Source organism: Oculina patagonica, chromosome 11 (genome assembly GCF_052425735.1).
Source record: "Oculina patagonica isolate OP01 chromosome 11, crgOcupat, whole genome shotgun sequence".
Taxonomy (NCBI): Eukaryota; Metazoa; Cnidaria; class Anthozoa; order Scleractinia; family Oculinidae; genus Oculina; species Oculina patagonica.
The window spans coordinates 19,734,618-19,753,131 of NC_135768.1; the positions used below are offsets into that span (position 1 = coordinate 19,734,618).

Here is an 18,514-nt window from a genome sequence, read left to right on the forward strand (position 1 = left end):
CTTAATTTATTGTTTATTAACATAATAGCTAAATAAATTTCGAAATTGAGAATGTTCAAATTTTACACAAAAATGTTTGTGTTATAAGGTCAACTAGTAATCATTTGGACACAAGTCAGGTGTGTCCAAATTTTTAAATAACAAAAAGGTTTCATATTGCAATTATGTAGGTATTGCAGGTATATACACTGTACCTTGAATAGTTCACTAGGGAGTGTGATAGGGGGGTGTGTGTTGCTGGGGGGAGGGGGAGGGGGAGGGTATCTCTTTACTGTACACCCAGGCCAGGAATGCTCATATGGGGTGAGGTAGACTTGCTCCAAGTCGCTCGTTAGATTCGCAGGAGACGGCTGGATACGGAAACGGAGGGCGCGCGCGGGCATGAGAAACAAAATGGCGGAGGATCGTGGCGGAACGAGCGACTTGTCTCACCTGCAGCGCGCCAATTCTGAAATGTGGCGTCACTGGTGGATTTTTCCACCGGTGACGCCATCAAGATTATGTCAATCATATTGTATTGCGCGCGAAATTACTGAGCACGCTATGCCCGCCAACTTAGCGCGCGCTGCTCGCGAGACAAACTTGCGTTTAACTTTTTACCTCTTGAGCAGAGGTGTGTCCTTCTCACATCGGCAGTTTAAACCAGTTTTGGAACAAACATTACAAATGTCTTGTTTTTTGTCTGTCCCTTTTAAATTCTACAGAAATGAGAGAGCCATCAAGGGGCTTGAGTATGATTTCCCAAAAAAAGGGAAGAAAATCGCAATTTTAACACACGCCACAGCGCGCGTCAGCTGCACACGGCGCACGAAACTGACGTCAACACGATAAAAAAAACCAACTTAATGCACACGAAATGATGCAATATTTTCGCGGCAAAAAACGTCACCAAGAATCGATTTCCTGCAAGTGACACAAGTCGCTCGTTCTGAGCCATTCCTCGGCAAGTGTCATTTGTTTTCCTTCGCGCGCGCGTTCACAGAAATGAATCCCGCGCGATTTTAAAAGCGATTTTACTCAAGTGGTCTTTCGTGCTTGATTTCAAAGCGATTTTATTTAAGTAATTATAGATGCAAAGAAAAAAAGAGCGACTTGGGGCAAGTCTAGGGGTGAGGATAACCACTATATTACTGACCCAAAGAGAAAGACCAGGTTTTGTTTCTCCAAGACCCTTGATTTTCTCACTGTTTGCAGTTGGGACAGTCAGTTTATTTATATATCCCGCAACCAATAAAAAAATATAACAATACAGTTGATGTTTGCAAGCGTAAATATGTTTTTGCCCCAACTCAACCTCATTGTAGCCCTAGCTGCAAGGTTAAGTCTGTGTCTGAGCCAAGTGGCCTATACAGCCGGAGCTTATCCCAGTTTCTGTAGCATTATGTAACCAGGAGTATTGCTTCTCCCCCCTGGATGGGCTGCAAGTCCATTGCAAGGTTAACCCTGAGCAGTAAATTTGCTGGTACCCATTTATACACCTTGGTGGAGAGAGGCATTGTGATAGTAGAGTGTCTTGCCCAAGAACACAATGCAAGGCCCCTCCCATGGCTTCAACCTGTGCTGTTCGACACGGAGTTAAGCACGCTAACCATTAGGCCACTGTGCCACCAAAGGAAAAGGGGCCAAAGGAAAGGCTAAAATGAGATCTGAGAAGACTAAAAGTTTTCTTCCAAATAATAATTATAAGGGGTCTCAGCCGGGGTCACTTTGTTGTGTTCTTGGGCAAGACACTTGACTCTCACAGTACCTCTCTCCACCCAGGCGTATGAATGGGTACCAGCAAATAAGTGCTAGGGGGGGGGGAGAACCCTGCGATGGACTAGCATCTCACCCATGGGGGAATAAAAAATACTCCTACGGTAGACCCTCAATACTACATAAACCAGATAAGCTCTGGTGGTATGGGCTAAGCTCTGGCAGTCCAACTCTGTTTATAACAAATCTGTGCTCAAGAAATCAACATCCTTTAATAAAATGTGACAGATTAACAATTTATAACAATAAATATTTAACTTTTGTATCCTGGCAATGACAATGGTTTAATTTTTTTTATTAATTACACGTGTGAATGCATTAACCCATTTAATTTATTAATTTGTTAGAGGTAATCAAAAAATAAAATGTATAAATTACCTACCGGTATCTTCCAAAAAAGATAATTAAAAGTAACTTGCTTTCCTTTAACTTATTCAAAAAAAGATTTCTGTAGTTTTAATTTTAATAACTTTTATTTGCCAAAAATGTGTAAACTGTGAATTTATGCCATAGAAACAGTTGGCAATGTGATAACTATGTGCAATCATATTTCCTATTCTGATTTTTAACTTGATAATTAAATTTTTCAGCAAATCCAGAAACAATGATTTTTAAAGTTTTGATTAAAGCATTTGACCTGACTAATTATAATGTCTTGTTATATGCTCAGAGAGAATTTTCTTAACATGGAAACGTCAACAGTGAGTATCATAATATGCTTGTTAAACCTGGAATCATAATTTGTTAAATTCACCTTTGCAGTTTAAATGCCAGAAAATGGAACAGATGACTTGTACATGTAGTAATTAAAAAAATTAATGTATCAATGTATCAATGCAGCCATTTAAAGGTGTGAATTTTCTATTAGTTAAACTAGGCCTGCGGATTGTTATGTTGAAATTTAACAAATTAAGAAACATGCATGAAAAAATGGTTTAACTCGTAAAAATAAAATTCAGATTTAACATAAAAGGGTAACTTTTACTTGATTAAAAATTGATTTAATTGACTAAAATGTACAAAATAATGGTTTCCAGACAACTAAAATGCATGTGTCCAATGAATGATGATGCATAATTTCAAATACAAAATGTCCTTTTATTTTTGTTTTACAATGTTATCTCATCTTCTACATGTACGCAGGCTTGATTTTCAGCCGCTTTTCAGGAAAATGAGCATATGGAGCAAAGTAGACTTGAGAGGGCAGCGAAAATCGAGCCTAACATGTACGGTGTACCTTTAATTTAAAATCATTATTGTTAACTTTTCAGACGGATGCTCTCACACAGCAGTTTGGTGATCTGCAAGGTACCCACAGGGAACTGAAGTTAGCTTCAGCTCATATCGATGATGCACTCAAAGGGAGGTAATTTTGTAAACTGTAATTATTTGTAATCTGAGAAGGGGAAAGGGGGGAGGTGAACTGTACTAAGATTGCTGTGGTGGCCCGTTAACACTGGCATTTCCCTTCCACTCCCTAGAACCTATCATCATCATCATCATCATCATCATCATCATCATCATCATCATCATCATCATCATCATCATCATCATCATCATTCATCACCATTTTCTTCCTACTTCTCCTACTCCTCTTCGTCATCATTAATGTCATCCTCATCTTTATCCCCCTGAGCCCCTCATCATTATTATCATCATCTTCTTACTCCTCCTCATCATCATTATCATGCTGATCATTGTTGTCATCGCCATCTTCCTTATCATCATTGTCATCTTTATCAACATTACTTTTTTTTTTATCTTTGAATTGTCATTAGGAACACAAGCTAAGGCTGCAACACTCTTCGTCAATTATGTTCTGTAAAGTAACTTTGGACATACAAAAAAGAACTATGGATATACACATGTTATGAATGTTTTAACACTCTGTTGTATGAACTTTTCTCATAGAGGAAGTTATGGAAAAGCTCGTTCATACTTCAAACCAAGGCTTGCCCAAAGGTATGACCATCATATATGTGTAACCATTCTTGTCACTGCAATGTGAAAATGTTTATCAATGACCTGACAATATTTTATTCATTTAGGTGCTTTGATATTTTGGACAACCCTTGGTTTCGTCGACTCATCATCTGCAACTCTTTAATACATTCCTTCCTTATATTCTTTGAACCTCCAACTATTCATGTATTAAGGTAAGATATGAATTAAAGTTTTAATCTATACAACGTGCATCTATAATGAGGCTGTCATAACGAGTGTAAAATAAATAGGAATTTTCAGTGGCATAACCGTGGACCAAGTTGCCGTTCATCCGCAGAATAAGATTTTTTTTAAAGGGCTTTTGTGGGGAAAGAAACTGGAGAACCTGGAGAAAAACCCTCGGAGCAAGAAAAAGAACCAACAACAATTTCAATCCACATGACACTACTCAGGGGTTAGGGGGTTGATGCTGTGCCGGGGGATGGGTCGTTGGGTAGGCAAGCATTCTCTGCTGTGCCAGGGGGTGGGGAAATGGGTGGACAAGCACTCTCGATGCTGTGCCAGGGGGTGTGGGAGGGGGGTGGGGTGCAGGGTGGATAGGCAAGCACTCTCAATGCTTTGTTATCCCTGCTCCTCCCTGCTATCCACTTACTTACATGCCATGTACTTCCTTACTTACATGAAACTATATAAATTATGTACATGTGGTAGGAACCAAATCGCTGAATTTTACAAAACCTTAAGGTCAGTACTGAAGGGTTTGAAGACACATCTTTCTTTCTCTCCAGTGTTCATCCAGTGGTATATGCCGTGAATCTGTTCTGTATCTTGCTGTTCATCTTTGATCTTGTGGTGCACATTATTTTCCTGACTTGGCCTGTGTTCTGGTCGAGAAGTGCTGAAGGAGGCTGGTGGAATGGGTAAGGAACTGACTATATAGATTTCTTATGTTTGTAAAACAAAAAGATAATAAAATCAGATAAGATAAAAAGGTTGCCTTCAGTTAATTTAAGGAGCTATGTCATGGATAATGTGCGTTCCCTGGACCGTAATTGGTTAACTGGGAAGGTCTTTATGGCATTAAAAAATGCTCAAGCAGTTGTTCGGGTTTTAGTATAGTAGATTCCAAAACAGACTGCAATTGGAAACAGAGTGGGTTAATCCTGGATATGAAAGATGGTTTTCTTAACTATGTAACATTAATTTAAATAGTTTTTGGCCAGTCCAAGTGAGGGTAACTCTATCTTTGATTAACAAATGCAAAATCGACCAATTTTAACACTTCTGAAAATAATTATTTCGTGTATGAACTATCAGACGTTACATGTCAAACAGCCACACGGCGGCAAGGGTGGAAGATATCCCTGAGCAGTGAGAGTGGGGGAGGGACAAGCCTGCAAAAAAGCTGCTTAAATTGAGTATCTAGCACTGGTAAAGAAAGATTTAATACATTGATGCCATGTTTGATCTTAAGATTTGCCTATTTTCGCTGATGTTTGTATATTTTTTCTAAAAAAATTCCCACAAAGGGGGTTGGGGGGGGGGGGTTGGGGCACGGGCACCCCAGGATCCCCCTTGGCTACGCCCCTGCGCAAAGTATTAAAGTTGAATGACCTGTAGTTATTAGTTTTAGTGTGCGCAGATTTGTCATCCCAAGATTTGATCCTAAAATGTTTTCTGAAAGGAATGCACACCCATTTCTTTCAGGGTAGAATTTGTTCTTGTTTGCTGTTACACTGTGGATTTTATGTTGCTGGTAACATCTAGGGCTTTAGGAAAGGTAGGTTCGAATAAAAGATGTGCCATTTAAACTCATAAGCTGTACTCAAAATTAAAATGAGGAAGTAAAGTTTGAAATTGTGTACACAAACTGATAAAAGTGCTTATTTTTATATGTGTCATATGAATGAATTTGCTATAGCACAAGGTATATTGCATTGGTTGATACTGACTGTAAATTTGTAATTGGTGCTGCAATACTATTCTAAATTTAAATATTTATTATAAGTAGTAAGTCTTTTTCATGGCCAGTTGCCAGGCTACTAGCAGCACTCCAGTTTCTATAGTCAAGTGTTAAGGCTTATGTTCCCACAAGCACCTATTGTAGTTCTGATACAACTGCAAGTATCTTGTCCTGGACCTGGGGTGGGGTGGGGAGGGGCAGTGGGTACTCCCTATAGTGGACTATACCTGTAGGGAGGGGATGCCTTTTTTCAGGCTGGAGGTATATAAAAGGGTAGGGATTTCTTTTTTTTTTCTTTTTTGTTTCTATTTTGTGTTCACACTCATGTTTTAACAAGTGCTTGCACTCCTAAATGTTGCGTGGGTAAAACATAACTACTGAATGTTTGCAAGGAGTTATCTAAGTAAAGTATTTTAAAGGTTATTCAAGGAATAAGTTAAGAAAATAAAATGGGGATCCCTACTGTAGGTATGTGAAAGGGATACGGGGGGGGGGGGGTAGCATTATGGTTTTGTCAAAAATGGTCTGTTAAAGGGTAAAGGGGTTATGGTTTGAACCTCCGGGCAGAGCCACCCTGTATAAAATATTTTTGAGTAGCGACCCCTTCTGTAGGGTCCTGGACTTCTCTATTCAGTGTCAAACAAAGTAAAATTTTAATTTATTTGTTTTCTTGTTTCTCTCTTGACAGTATATACCACAGGTTTTTAGGTCCCTCAGATTAGCTCTCATTCTGTGCAAAGTCAAGAATATTCGGCATATTTTTAATGTTAGTATTTCCTTGCCTTAATATAAGAAAAAAAATGTATGTTGGTAGACATAGATTTTATCTACTTTTATTTTCTAAGCTAATGTTAAGAGCAAAAAAATATAGATTTGTAGGACTCCGAGATAGAATAAGCCATGGCCATTTGTTAGGTACTTTTCCATGTGATGAAATTTGGAAATTTATTGATTTTTAGGTATTGATGACTATTGGATTTAAGCTTTCAAAGGTGATTAACTTAATTTTGTTCTTCAGTAAATAAATTAATCAACTTTTTATCAAGGGTTGCACATATCAGTCTTATGACTGACAAACCTTTGCCCTCAGATTACAAATCAAATTGGAATTCAGAAGTGTTGGTTTTGGTGGAGGGAGGAACACCCATAAGAACCCAGAGAAAAACGCTCAGAGCAAAGTTCAGAACCAACTTTGAACAACACAGTCACTCAACCCACATATGACACTGAGTCCAGCACTCGAACCCATTGGTGGGAGGAGAGTGCTCTCACCACTGCGCCATCCATGTCCCTTAAATATTGATTCCACAGTGCTAATAGAAGTACAGTGCTAACAACAATTTCCAGTTATTTGTTCTGCAAAAAAAAGAAACAAAAATGAAAAAAAAAATGCCAATGACTGTCAAGTTTCTTTTTTCACGTAATGAAGAGGGTGAGGAGAATATGTGTATTTCAACTCCACCCTGGTTATGATGTAAGTACACAATTTCAGGTCATTCCCCCACCTTACATGAGACACGGTGGCCTTATGGTTAGTGGGCTCGACTCTGGATCGAGCAGTCCAGGCTTGACCCCTGGCCAGGGTCGTTGTGTTGTGTTCTTAGGCAAGACACTTCTATATTATTAGTGCCTTTCTCCACCCAGGTGTACCAGTGAACTAATGCTGGAGGGTAACCCTGCAATGGACTAGCATCCCATCCAGGAGGGGATTAGAAATACTCCCAGTGCCTAAAGTTATGCTACAGAAACCGGGATAAGCTCCAGTGGTATGGGCCACTTGGCTCGATGCAGACTTTACAAAGCCACCCAACCCACCTTCCCACTCCCTTGCCATAGGTGGACCAAACAACTCAGGGGCACAGTCATATCGTATTGTATTGTGACTAACTGTTTCAACCCTCAATCCCAGTTGGAAAAATGCTTGATCCCCCCAGGACTCCGGGAACCTAACAATCTAGAGTTTATTAGAACTTATGACCATAAGGTCACTGCATTGCACTGTTAAACTGAATATTGTACTAAGTAACATTATCTTTTTCTCTTTGTTTCTAGCTATTTTTTATAATTCTAGTATTTGTTCTATTGTCTGCCTGTATTGGGGTTCACATTCTTATGGATGCTTATCAATGCAATGGTCCATTAGGCAATTCATCTTCTACAACTTTCCATCATGGGTGAGTTCTGAATAAGAATCAACTTTGTTTAAGGGTGACACATAACAGCCTTACAGCTTACAAACCTATGGCCCTTGGATGACCAACTGATTGGAATTTAGAAATGTTGGTTTTTGTGGAGGGATGACAACCAGAGAACCCACAGAAACCCTTGGAGCAAGGAGGAAAACCAACAACAAATTAACTCAACCCATGTAATTTATAAGATCATGGGTCCAGGATTTGATCCAATTGTTCCAGCCACTAGCTGGTAGGAGGCCAGTGCTCTCACTACTGGACCACCCCTGCATCCTCTATTTTTTGTATCATAAAAGAAAAGGCTAAATTCAATTATTAACCAACAGGTTCACTAGCTAACTTCCTTTTTCTTCTCCTTGCTCATTTTTTCCTTTTTCTAGCAAAACAGTTCCATGTTACATTCAGGATGAAGAAAAAGTGTACCAAGGGTGGGTTAATGTTTGTTTGTTGTTTGTTCAATTTAGCACCTGGGTACTAATTTTCTTTTGATAGCTCAAGGGAGGGAGCTTATAAGAGAGAGGGTTATTAGTCTTATTAAGGACAGGATGCTTAGGAACAACCTGTAACTCAAGAAGTGTAAAAAAACATGTAGAGGTTGGTATAGGGAATATAACACCAATTGTTTGTTCAGAACGTTCAAAATTACATTCAGTTGAGAACGCAGACAACACAAGTCACTCCTCTAGTCGGTCTATTCTTGAATGCCACTTTTGCGATTGGGGGTGCTAAATGAAAGGGCGCTCTTATTGGAATAGGAGCACTTATACAACAAGTGACACTTAAGGGGGGGTAGTGCTTATTAGAAATGGGTTGCTTACTGGACAGAGGGCACTAAATTGAATCATAAGGGTACATTAACTACACAATGAAGATGTTTTGCTTGTTTTTCCTTCTCAGGGCTTTTGACCATGTTGCATTTGGAATGCTTAGATTGTTTGTCCTGTTGTCCACCGAAAATTTTCCGGTGAGTAAAACATACATGCACAATTAATTTATATGTATTAATGCAATACAATAAATGCATTGCAATGTCAAAACAAGTAGTGATCAAATAGCAGAGATCAATGAGGTACGACAAAGGAGGTGGAACTGGTTAGGACATGTACTTATAGGAGGGACTGGTGTTTACAACTGTTTGATGGCACTGAGGTGAAAGCTAGAAGGTCAAAGAACAGGAGCGAGACTAAAGATCACTTGGAGAAAGAGAGAATAAAGTTAGGGTGAAAGAGTTGGAGTGTAGCCAAAGCATGCTGCAGCATGGAACAAAAGAATGTTGGATTGAGAACAAAATTTTATGGCCTTATGTGCCAACTGGCGTGAGGAGATGAGAGGACGATGAATGCAATCGCCAATGCAATATTTCATTTAGACTAAATAAATGGCAACTGCTGAATCCCTTATTTACATGTAAGTAGCTTTATTATAGGTGACTGCCAAACCAGTTTTATGAAATCCATTTTCTCAATTTCTTCATCTTCTGTTAAATATTTGCTGTTGCAGGAAGTAATGCTTCCAGCTTTAAGAGTGGATCCAGCATATTTTATTTATTTTGGTAAGGTTAACTTTGGTTTTGTCAAGCAAGAAGCATTTTGTTGTTGGTGTTACAACGATCTTGTAACCTCTTGATTATAAATTCATTTTTCAGGATTGTTTGTATTTGTTGGAGTATTCTTCCTGACTGCAATCCTTTTAGCTATTGTTGTGGATAGCTACTGGTAAGTTAGTGGTAGATGTAAAGGTTGATTGGAGCCCTGTTGAATGACATAATTAAAAAGTTGTACAGTGATGTACCTCTGTTTTTTGTGCGAGGCGAAAGGCTTAATGGTTGGCGCGCTGGACCCTGGATCCTGGTTTGAGCCCTGGCAGAGGCAACGCATTGTGTTCTTGGGCAAGGCACTTAACTCTCGCAGTGCCTCTCTCCACCCTGGTGTTTAAATGGGTACCAGCAAATTTACTGCTAAGGGGTAACCCTGTGATGTACAAACATCCCATCCATGGGACCTACAATGATGTACCTCTGTTAGTGTTCATTTGAATGAAAACTCAATTTAAATTACTCTTAACAGTGCTGTTAACAGCATCACGAGATGTTATCCCATACAGCTGGTATCAAATGACTCTTGATACATGCATTTAGCTTAAAAGCTTTATTTTGCACCTGCTTTTTAAGCTCCCCTCGCTGATAATCCCCTCTTTTACAACTGTTATGTCCACTCCCTTAATTTCAATTTAAAGGGTCTACTCTAAGAAGCATGTCAAGAAAGAACGTTCCAGAGAAAGAGCAGAACTGGCAAAGGCTTGGAATCTTTTGGATCCGCTTGGAAAGGGTGTGTTTGATGACTCGATCAATCAATTTATCAATCGATCTATCGATCAGTCAGTCAGACAGTCAGTCAGTCAGTCAGTCAGTCAGTCAGACAGTCAGTCAGTCCGTCAGTCAGTCAGTCAGTCAGTCAGTCATCAATTAATTAATCAATCAGTCAGTCAGTCAGTCAGTCAGTCAGTCAGTCAGTCAGTCAAGAGTTGTCACAGCAGTACAGGGCACTTTTTGCTCATAACGCATCAGTCATGCTCGCTTACTGGAAGTAAGTACAGTAACGTAAAACATTTGATTACATTGTGTAAGAAACATTATTATTCTAATTGTTCAGTGTATTTTTTGTCACCACTCAGGGGCCTTGAGTATAGATGATGAAAAATTTACAATGCTGTTTCATCTGTTAAAACCAAAGGTAGGTGAACCACTGAGTGAGCAGTGTCACTGGTTAAAAGAAATGTCACAATAATGAAGATTCAGACTGTGAAATAAAATTTGATATCATTTCAAAACTTCCTGACTGCATCCTGCAGTGGCCTTTTAAAAATGGCCCTTGAGGGGTACTGGTTTGAGCCCTGGTCAGGCTGACTGCATTGTGTTCCTGGGCATGTCTCTTTACTCTCCAAGTGCCTCTTTCCCCCCAGTTGTACAAATATGGGCACTGGCAAATGTTGAAGTAACCCTGTTATGGACTAACATTCCATCCAGGAGAGGGTACAAATACTCCTAGTCGCTTCATGTTACAGGCCTGAGATAAGCACCAGCGTGATTGGCCACTACGAATGCAGAGTTTTTTATTTACCCACAGAACTTAAATTTGTTTCTTCAGAATTCAGAAGCAGAGAACCTTGTTCTCATTGAAATGTTAGATACTAATGAGGATGGAGAAGTAGATTCTTTTGAATGGACAACCATGTTGAGTCAGGTATATAAAAATCTTACATTTGAAGCTAATCATAGACTATTTTCCCTGATTCCCACTGAATGAATGTAAAAAAATCGAGGTTTGGTCGTAATCTGGTAATAATTTTTCATATGCAGGTTCTTAGTCTTGAATTTGAAGACGATGATGACCTCTTTCTACTGGATGAGACAGTAAGTCAGCTATCTTTTAAACTTATTTTCAAAGTTACAGTACCTGCCATCAATGTTCTTAACCAGGGTATCTGAATCTAGCTACGATTTTGTTAGACTTGCCCCAAGTCGCTCGTTTTCTCTTTGCATCTATAGTTACTTAAATAAAATCGCTTTGAAATCAAGCGAGAAAGACCACTGTGAACGCGCGCGCGAAGGAAAACAAATGACACTTGCCGAGGAATGGCTCGGAACGAGCGACTTGTGTCACTCGCAGGAAATCGATTCTGGCTGACGTTTATTGCCGCGAAAAATTGCATCATGCTTGTGTGCACTGAATTGGTTTCTTTTATCGTATTGACGTCAATTTCGTGCGCCGTGTGCAGCTGACGCGCGCTGTGGCGTGTGTTAAAATTGCGCTTTTCTTCCCTTTTTTGTGGGAAATCATACTCAAGGCCCTTGATGGCTCTCTCTAATCTCGTACCCAGATGTCTACTTACCACGGTAGTACACATCTGGTCAAGTGCGTTCAATTCGCCAATCTGATTGGTTGTTGAACAGCTTCAGCATTTGCGCGCGGATGATGCAAACTTTGTTTCGCACGCGCGCACCGTGCGTTGGCTAGTAGGAAATATTTGGTTTGAAAGGCTTTTCTACAAATGCGTCGTGTTTTGAACGTTACTTATGTGAATAAGCTATAGATACAGTTTGTAGTTCAAGCTTGTTAGAACAAAATGTTTTAAAATAACGATATACGTGGGTAAAAAGATGGGCAATTCCGCAAAAAACTTTGCAAATCTGACGCGTACTTGACGCGTACAGCTAGCTTGTACGCGTCAAACACAGCGCGCGCTTTTCCCCGCCGTTGAAGGCTGGTTTGAGTGTTTTAATTTATCAGCAAAAACACGACTGGCGGCTTTTTTTCTTCCTCAACTCCATTTCAAGATTGTGTTACTTGTCTTTCCTTGCATGGGAAAGAAGTTCATTAGCTATTTACAGCGGCCAAGTGAGCTTTTCATCTTCTAAATTGCCGAGCATGCGTAGTCGCGTCGTGTGTCACATTTCTGACACATTCGACGCGAGCAAAATCCGACTTTACCAGATGTTCTCTCCGAGGGTTGAGAAGATCTGGGTACGAGATTAGGCTCTCTCATATCTGTAAGATTTAAAAGGGACAGGCACAAAAAAAGACATTTGTGTTGTTTGTTCTAAAACTGGTTTAACTGCCTATGTGAGAAGGAAAGAAGTCTGCTCAAGAGGTGAAAAGTTAAACACAAGCTTGTCTCGCGAGCAGCGCGCGCTAAGTTGGCGGGCACAGCGCACTCAGTAAGTTCGCACGCAATACAATATGATTGACATAATCTCGATGGCGTCACCGGTGGAAAAATCCACCGGTGACGCCATATTTCAGAATTGGCGCGCTGCAGGTGAGACAAGTCGCTCGTTCCGCAACGATCCTCCGCAATTTTGTTTCTCATGCTAGCGCGCCCTCCGTTTCCGTATCGAGCAGTCTTCTGCGAATCTAACGAGCGACTTGGAGCAAGTCTACGATTTTGTGTACAAGTGCCCCACTGTAGAGCAGTTGTGGATGCCCAGCCTAGTACCCAGGCGTTCCCTTCCACTTATCAATTTGGCGCGAAATTTCGTGACGTCACTGAACGGCACGCCAACCCGTTCACAGGCCCTTACGTGGACCTCACGCTTGCCCGAGAGAGGAGGAGAACGCTTAGGGTCTAGGCTGGTGGATGCCCAAAAGAGTCATTTATGCCCAGTTTCCACCCTTCCTAGCAGGTCTATAATTAAAGCTCAACAAACACAAGACTGTAACATACTTACATGGTTGTTTATCTTCAGGTAGGTCATTCCAAGTGGATGATCAGCGTCAGAGAGAGTGCAAAGTTCCTTTCTGAGGTATAGACTTCAGTTTCTTATCTTCATTACCTAATGTTTGTCTTTATTTATTTATTTTGTGTGTGTGTGGCTTCCCACTTTCTGTTAAATATGGCTTGTGTGGCTTGCCCTCCTTGCTTTACTAGCCTTCCTCCCTTTCCGAAACGTGGGTGTATTGTACCCCTCTCATACTACTAGCGTTTTTTTTAACGTCTCAGTAGATACATTCCTCTTATTTTCTTCTATTTGTCTAAACACAAAAGTATGAACCCTTGTAAGTCCTTAAATTTGACCTATGAAATTGAAAGGTGTACTTTTGTTTTAAAATTAATTCTGTTCTCTTACCCTAAAAACAAATGCCTGGTTGTGAATAATATTCCATTCCCCACAAGAAAGATTTCTGAGAGAACTAAAAAAAGCCCTTAACTGATGACACACAATTGCACTGTGGTATTGCGTACATGAGGGATGGTAGACTTATTTCCTTGTTGGTTGTCGTGTTTTTTGTGATATAGATGTTCTAACCCTGTGTTTACACTGTTCATTTGTTTTGTTTTCAGTCCATATTCTTTTCCCGTTTTATCTTACTTTTGATCATTTTACACTGGTAAGTAAACTACTTTTATTTTTTGTAATTCCTGTTATGGATATTTGTAAAACCTGTTCTCAAAACGACCCAATAAATATAAGAGAGTCATTTGTAAGTATACAATAGCATTGTTTTATGTTTTGCAGCATACTTTTTGCCTTTAAATGGAGAGGACAAAATCTGGAGATTGAATTTATTGTACAAGGTTTGTCTTTATTAACAATTAACAAACGAAATTGCAATTTCAAGATTTACGTAAGCAAAGTGGGCCAGAGTATCCCCATTGACATCATTTTTTAAATTTCACTCTATATGCCCAGACAGACTCTTTCTACATACTGCAGACAGAAGCAACGATAATAAACACAAATTTGTTTCTGTTCTTATTAATGTACCATATGTGTGACTGCGATATTCTGCCTCGTCTTTGGGAAGCATTTTTGAGTAATTCTCTGCTATTTTGTTACTTTGTTTCAGTGTTCAGGAGTATTATTGTAACAATATTCTTGGTAAGTCTCTTACCAAAATAAATCTTTCTTTTTATGTTAATGAATATGAGCACCATCCTATTTATTTAAATTTTATTTGAAATCATTTTTTGCATAAATTAGGTTTTTTTCTTGAGAATATAGTTATTTTCGGGAAAAAGTTATACTTGATAGCTTTTGTTTAAATAGTATTGCACCTGTCATCCGCAGACTTGTCCAGCGTAGTAAACTGTACCACATGAAAGTATTGCTCAATAGCTTTCATTTGAATGGTCACACACTAGGGTTTCATCCACGGACTTAAAAGTTAGAACCACCTTGTACAGCGTAATAAACAGTACCACATGAAAGTACTGCTGAGAAGCTTCATATGAATGGTCACACACTAGGGTTTCATCCACGGACTTAAAAGTTAGAACCAACTTGTACAGCATAATAAACAGTACCACATGAAATTACTGCTCAATAGTTTCATTTGAATGGTCACACACTAGGGTCTCATCAACAGACATAAAAGTTAGAACCAACTTTTTAGCATAATAAACAGTACCACATCCAAAGAGTACTACATAACCTTGTAAAGCGTAATAATAATTGTGGCTTATTATGATAAGCTTCTGGGTGTATTGACAGCTTCCATTTGAGTGGACGCTCACGTTTAATCACGGACTAAGCCGGTAAAAGATATCTGGCATAAGCTAAATGAGCTTAGGATGATGCAATCTGGAATCTTATGCAGCATTTGCACGATTTACGCTATAACAATGTCACTACCCTAATGTTTAACACTGTTCATACTGTTTTTATTTTCCAGTTTGAAGGCGCCACTCGACTGTTAGCTGTTGGAAGGCGCATTCTAGAAGCTCTTGAAATTATGGACCTTTTTCTGGTAAACAGTGTAGCCATTGATTGTGTTGTATTGTTTCCGTCGTGGGTGCCCGCCACTCACAGACCCTTCAAAGCCTTGAAAAAAAGAAACAGTGCCAAACAGCTTTATAGTTATTTGGTCAAAAATAGGGTGCGTTTTTGACCCCTTTTGACTTTACCGTGGCGATAATCTTTGAAGTCACACGCATCTTGCCGGCTGTAATAGAATATTATAGTGTATACCGTAAATGATCTAATAAACGCCCGGGGCGTCTATTAAATTTTAGGTGTCCTACAGGGGGCGTTAAATAGATATGAGGCGTTTATTAGAGAGAGGCGTTTATTTCACATTAACTGAAACAACGTCTACAAAACAAATAAGACATAAAGTTTGCCGGCGCGGAGTAAAACAGAAAACAGAGTTTGTGAGTAGGAGCCTAATCTATTCTGCGCTAATGCAAAGCTTGGAGATGCCGTTCATAGTTCGATATCGATGTTTTCATCGACATCGGGGTCAACCATGTTGGTATCGTTGGCCTCTTCGATGTTCGAATCAAGCAAAAAACTAAATAAATTGCGTGATTTTACTCTATGGAACGTTACCTTGGTTTTTGAGGCGATCCTTGGAGGGGGCGTCTATTAGACACGGGGCGTTTATAAGAGAGGGGCGTCTAATACAAACTTTATACCTCAGGGGGAGCGTTTAATTAGATACGAGGCGTTTATTTGAGAGAGGGCGTTTATTAGATCATTTACGGTAAAGACTAGAGTATTGTGAGCCATCTGAGCCTACAATGATTATTACCGCTTACAAGGACCCCCCACCGAATATACGCTCCCCCAGTAGCATATCTACAGTATTAAGGGCAGTACCATGAGCATCACTTCGAAATATCAAAAGTCAAAAGATATATTTGCATTAATGGAAACCTAAAAATAATGGTCCAGCTTTGTTAAAAATGACTATAACAGTCCACTAAAGAAACAAAATAGGTTTTATCATGAGTTATACATGCACGAGATTTCAATCAAAAATTGAAAACGTCTGGCAGACGTTTTCAAACTCTGCCCATGTGTTTTAATATATAGATCGTTAAAAACTAATTACACTTTGCTCTCCTTAGAATGATTCCCTTAATATCTTCACCTTGGTGATCTAGGCACATCTTGTGAATGAGCGAAGCTATTAAGTCATAGTTTTTGCTCGGTTATGGCCACAAATGCATCAAAATTCCTGATACTGCCCTTAAACTTGCGTTTTATGCTATTTGTTGTTGTTTTTTTAGGTGGTGTTAGCTTTCTCTTCTAACTTTGTGTGGTACACGAACTATCCAAACTTCTTCTGGTTCAGAGATTATGTGACCACCATATCAAGTCTGGCTGTGTTCTGTCGGCTTCCTTTCAACAACAGACAGCTCAAACAAGCAGTTTCCATCTTCTTCAGAGTTGCTCCAGTCATGGTGGACCTTCTGTGTCTTTTAGGGATCATTTTGTAAGCGAAATCTTCTAAGACTAATATATGTTTTCTAATGTTTGATGTATCAACAGTAAAATCTGTTAAACCGTGAGTGCTAAAGATATAACAATTTGTGGAATGTCTATTTTGTCGTGACCAATTAGAAGCGAAATGAAAGCACACTGAACCACACTTCATAAGAATAGTTATTCTAAAAACCTCCATTAAGGCAGGAAACAATGTAGGTTGACATTATTTTCAAATCCAATCTTTGGCTATTATTATTTTCAGAGTTTATTCATAAGTGAACTTGGATAAATATGAATGATATTTTATGCGCGTTTATATTTTTCTATCATTTGCAGATTTGTCTTAGCGAGTGTTGGAATGGAGTTATTCCATGCAGCACCCGAAACAAGTGAGGGTCACATGTACCTGTCGGCCTGTGGTTTGGGTTTTCAGACGTTTTGGTAAGTACTTCTGACCCATACTGTTAGGACAAACAGTTTTGTAAACCACAGAGCAGGTGTAATGTGCGTTAAGTTCCATAAAACCTGCAAAACATGTTCTACAGGTATTGTAACTCATCCACTTTAATTACATTTTCCAGCCATAAGCAGGTCATACATTATCATCATCGTCATTGGCGACCCTTTTCCGTTTTATTTTGGATGGCAAACAAACTCTCAGTATGTTTTTCTAGGAGAGTTTTGATGACCAGGGTTTGCCAGTCACTGCTTTTTTTCTTGTTTAGCCCCACTTCCTGTGTCTCCTCTCTCTTATGCCGCATTTCTTTGAATATGCTGGCAACAGAAGTGCCTACTACCCCCCTCCCCCCTGAAAACAGGCTAATGTCATCCCTCCCGTACTAGTAACATTGGTGTTGCGTGATAAACACATTCCTTTGTTTTTAGTTTTCAATTTCATTCAATATCCACTGAAAGTTGCTAATATGTGTACTTTCGGAGATCAACAGCCTTTCTTCGGCAAAAATCTTTGCAACCATGTTCCCAATTTTGTTCTGTCCAATCACAGGAAAGTTGCCTTTTAAGTTTTGAGAACATGCGAATGTATCATTACTTAGGCGCCCTTTTGTGATAGTTGAGTGGAGTGTGAGCGTGCTAAAGGGATACCCTAGGTGTACACCATTTCACACTGAAGTGGAACAGACATGCAGATTATCTGGGAACGGGCTTCGTACCCAAAAAGTAGCAACTCCGCAGATTTATGAAGTAGTGATTTTCTTTCATCCTTCAGGTGTTCCTGCCTGATCTTGTTCCAGATGGTAACCACAAGCAATTGGCACGAAATCATGAACTCGGTAAGTTTGCAATGTATCTTAGTATGTGCTCGAGTATAAATTTGACAATTGTTATGAAATTGCTGTTGGTAAAACCTAATTAATTAGAACAGCACTACTCAATAGCTTTTACGGTATTTGAGGGATCACACACTGGGATTTCATCCACAAACTCAAACGTTAGAATCATCTTGTACAGCATAATAACAGTACCACATGAAAGTACTGCTCAGTAACTTTTATTTGAATGGTCACACACTTGGGTTTCATCCACAGACGTAAGAGATAGAAGCGCGTTGTACAGCATAATAAACAGTTCCACATGAAAGTACTGCCCAATTACTTTCATTTGAATGGTCACACACTAGGGTTTCATCCACAAACTATACGAACCACCTTGTACAGCATAATATACAGTACCACATGAAAGTACTGCTCAACAGCTTTCATTTGAATGGTCACATATACTTGGGGTTCCTCGACTTAAAAGGTAGAAGTGTTTTTCTATTTTGTCAACGACTGATTGTAATGTGTTTGTTTTCATTGGTTAGGTGATGGTAGCCACAGAATCGAACTGGGCAAGTCTGTATTTTGTAGCAGCTTATATTCTGGTCAACATGGTCATTATGAAGTAAGTGCCTTCCTTGTTCACCTATTATACCTATTTTACTGATTCTTA

At 39.4% G+C, this 18,514-nt stretch overlaps 1 protein-coding gene across 2 annotated transcripts in view; it reads left to right on the forward strand.

Moving 5' to 3' along the window:
- LOC144630002 (uncharacterized) overlaps positions 1-18,514 on the forward strand; it is a 47,368-nt gene that overhangs the window by 935 nt on the left and 27,919 nt on the right. Inside the window, exons 2-27 of one of the 2 annotated variants that reach the window (XM_078488267.1) lie at positions 2,426-2,456; positions 3,027-3,121; positions 3,667-3,717; positions 3,804-3,911; positions 4,488-4,619; positions 5,407-5,479; positions 6,351-6,428; positions 6,622-6,654; positions 7,715-7,836; positions 8,235-8,282; positions 8,752-8,818; positions 9,355-9,406; positions 9,500-9,569; positions 10,090-10,181; positions 10,528-10,586; positions 11,001-11,096; positions 11,213-11,266; positions 13,100-13,156; positions 13,696-13,742; positions 13,871-13,929; positions 14,202-14,233; positions 15,027-15,101; positions 16,366-16,571; positions 16,901-17,005; positions 17,793-17,856; positions 18,387-18,466. In XM_078488267.1, the coding sequence (XP_078344393.1) occupies positions 2,426-2,456; positions 3,027-3,121; positions 3,667-3,717; positions 3,804-3,911; positions 4,488-4,619; positions 5,407-5,479; positions 6,351-6,428; positions 6,622-6,654; positions 7,715-7,836; positions 8,235-8,282; positions 8,752-8,818; positions 9,355-9,406; positions 9,500-9,569; positions 10,090-10,181; positions 10,528-10,586; positions 11,001-11,096; positions 11,213-11,266; positions 13,100-13,156; positions 13,696-13,742; positions 13,871-13,929; positions 14,202-14,233; positions 15,027-15,101; positions 16,366-16,571; positions 16,901-17,005; positions 17,793-17,856; positions 18,387-18,466 (1,986 nt within the window). The remainder of the gene's footprint in view (positions 1-2,425; positions 2,457-3,026; positions 3,122-3,666; positions 3,718-3,803; positions 3,912-4,487; positions 4,620-5,406; positions 5,480-6,350; positions 6,429-6,621; positions 6,655-7,714; positions 7,837-8,234; positions 8,283-8,751; positions 8,819-9,354; positions 9,407-9,499; positions 9,570-10,089; positions 10,182-10,527; positions 10,587-11,000; positions 11,097-11,212; positions 11,267-13,099; positions 13,157-13,695; positions 13,743-13,870; positions 13,930-14,201; positions 14,234-15,026; positions 15,102-16,365; positions 16,572-16,900; positions 17,006-17,792; positions 17,857-18,386; positions 18,467-18,514) is intronic. The other variant, XM_078488266.1, reaches the window with a different exon arrangement.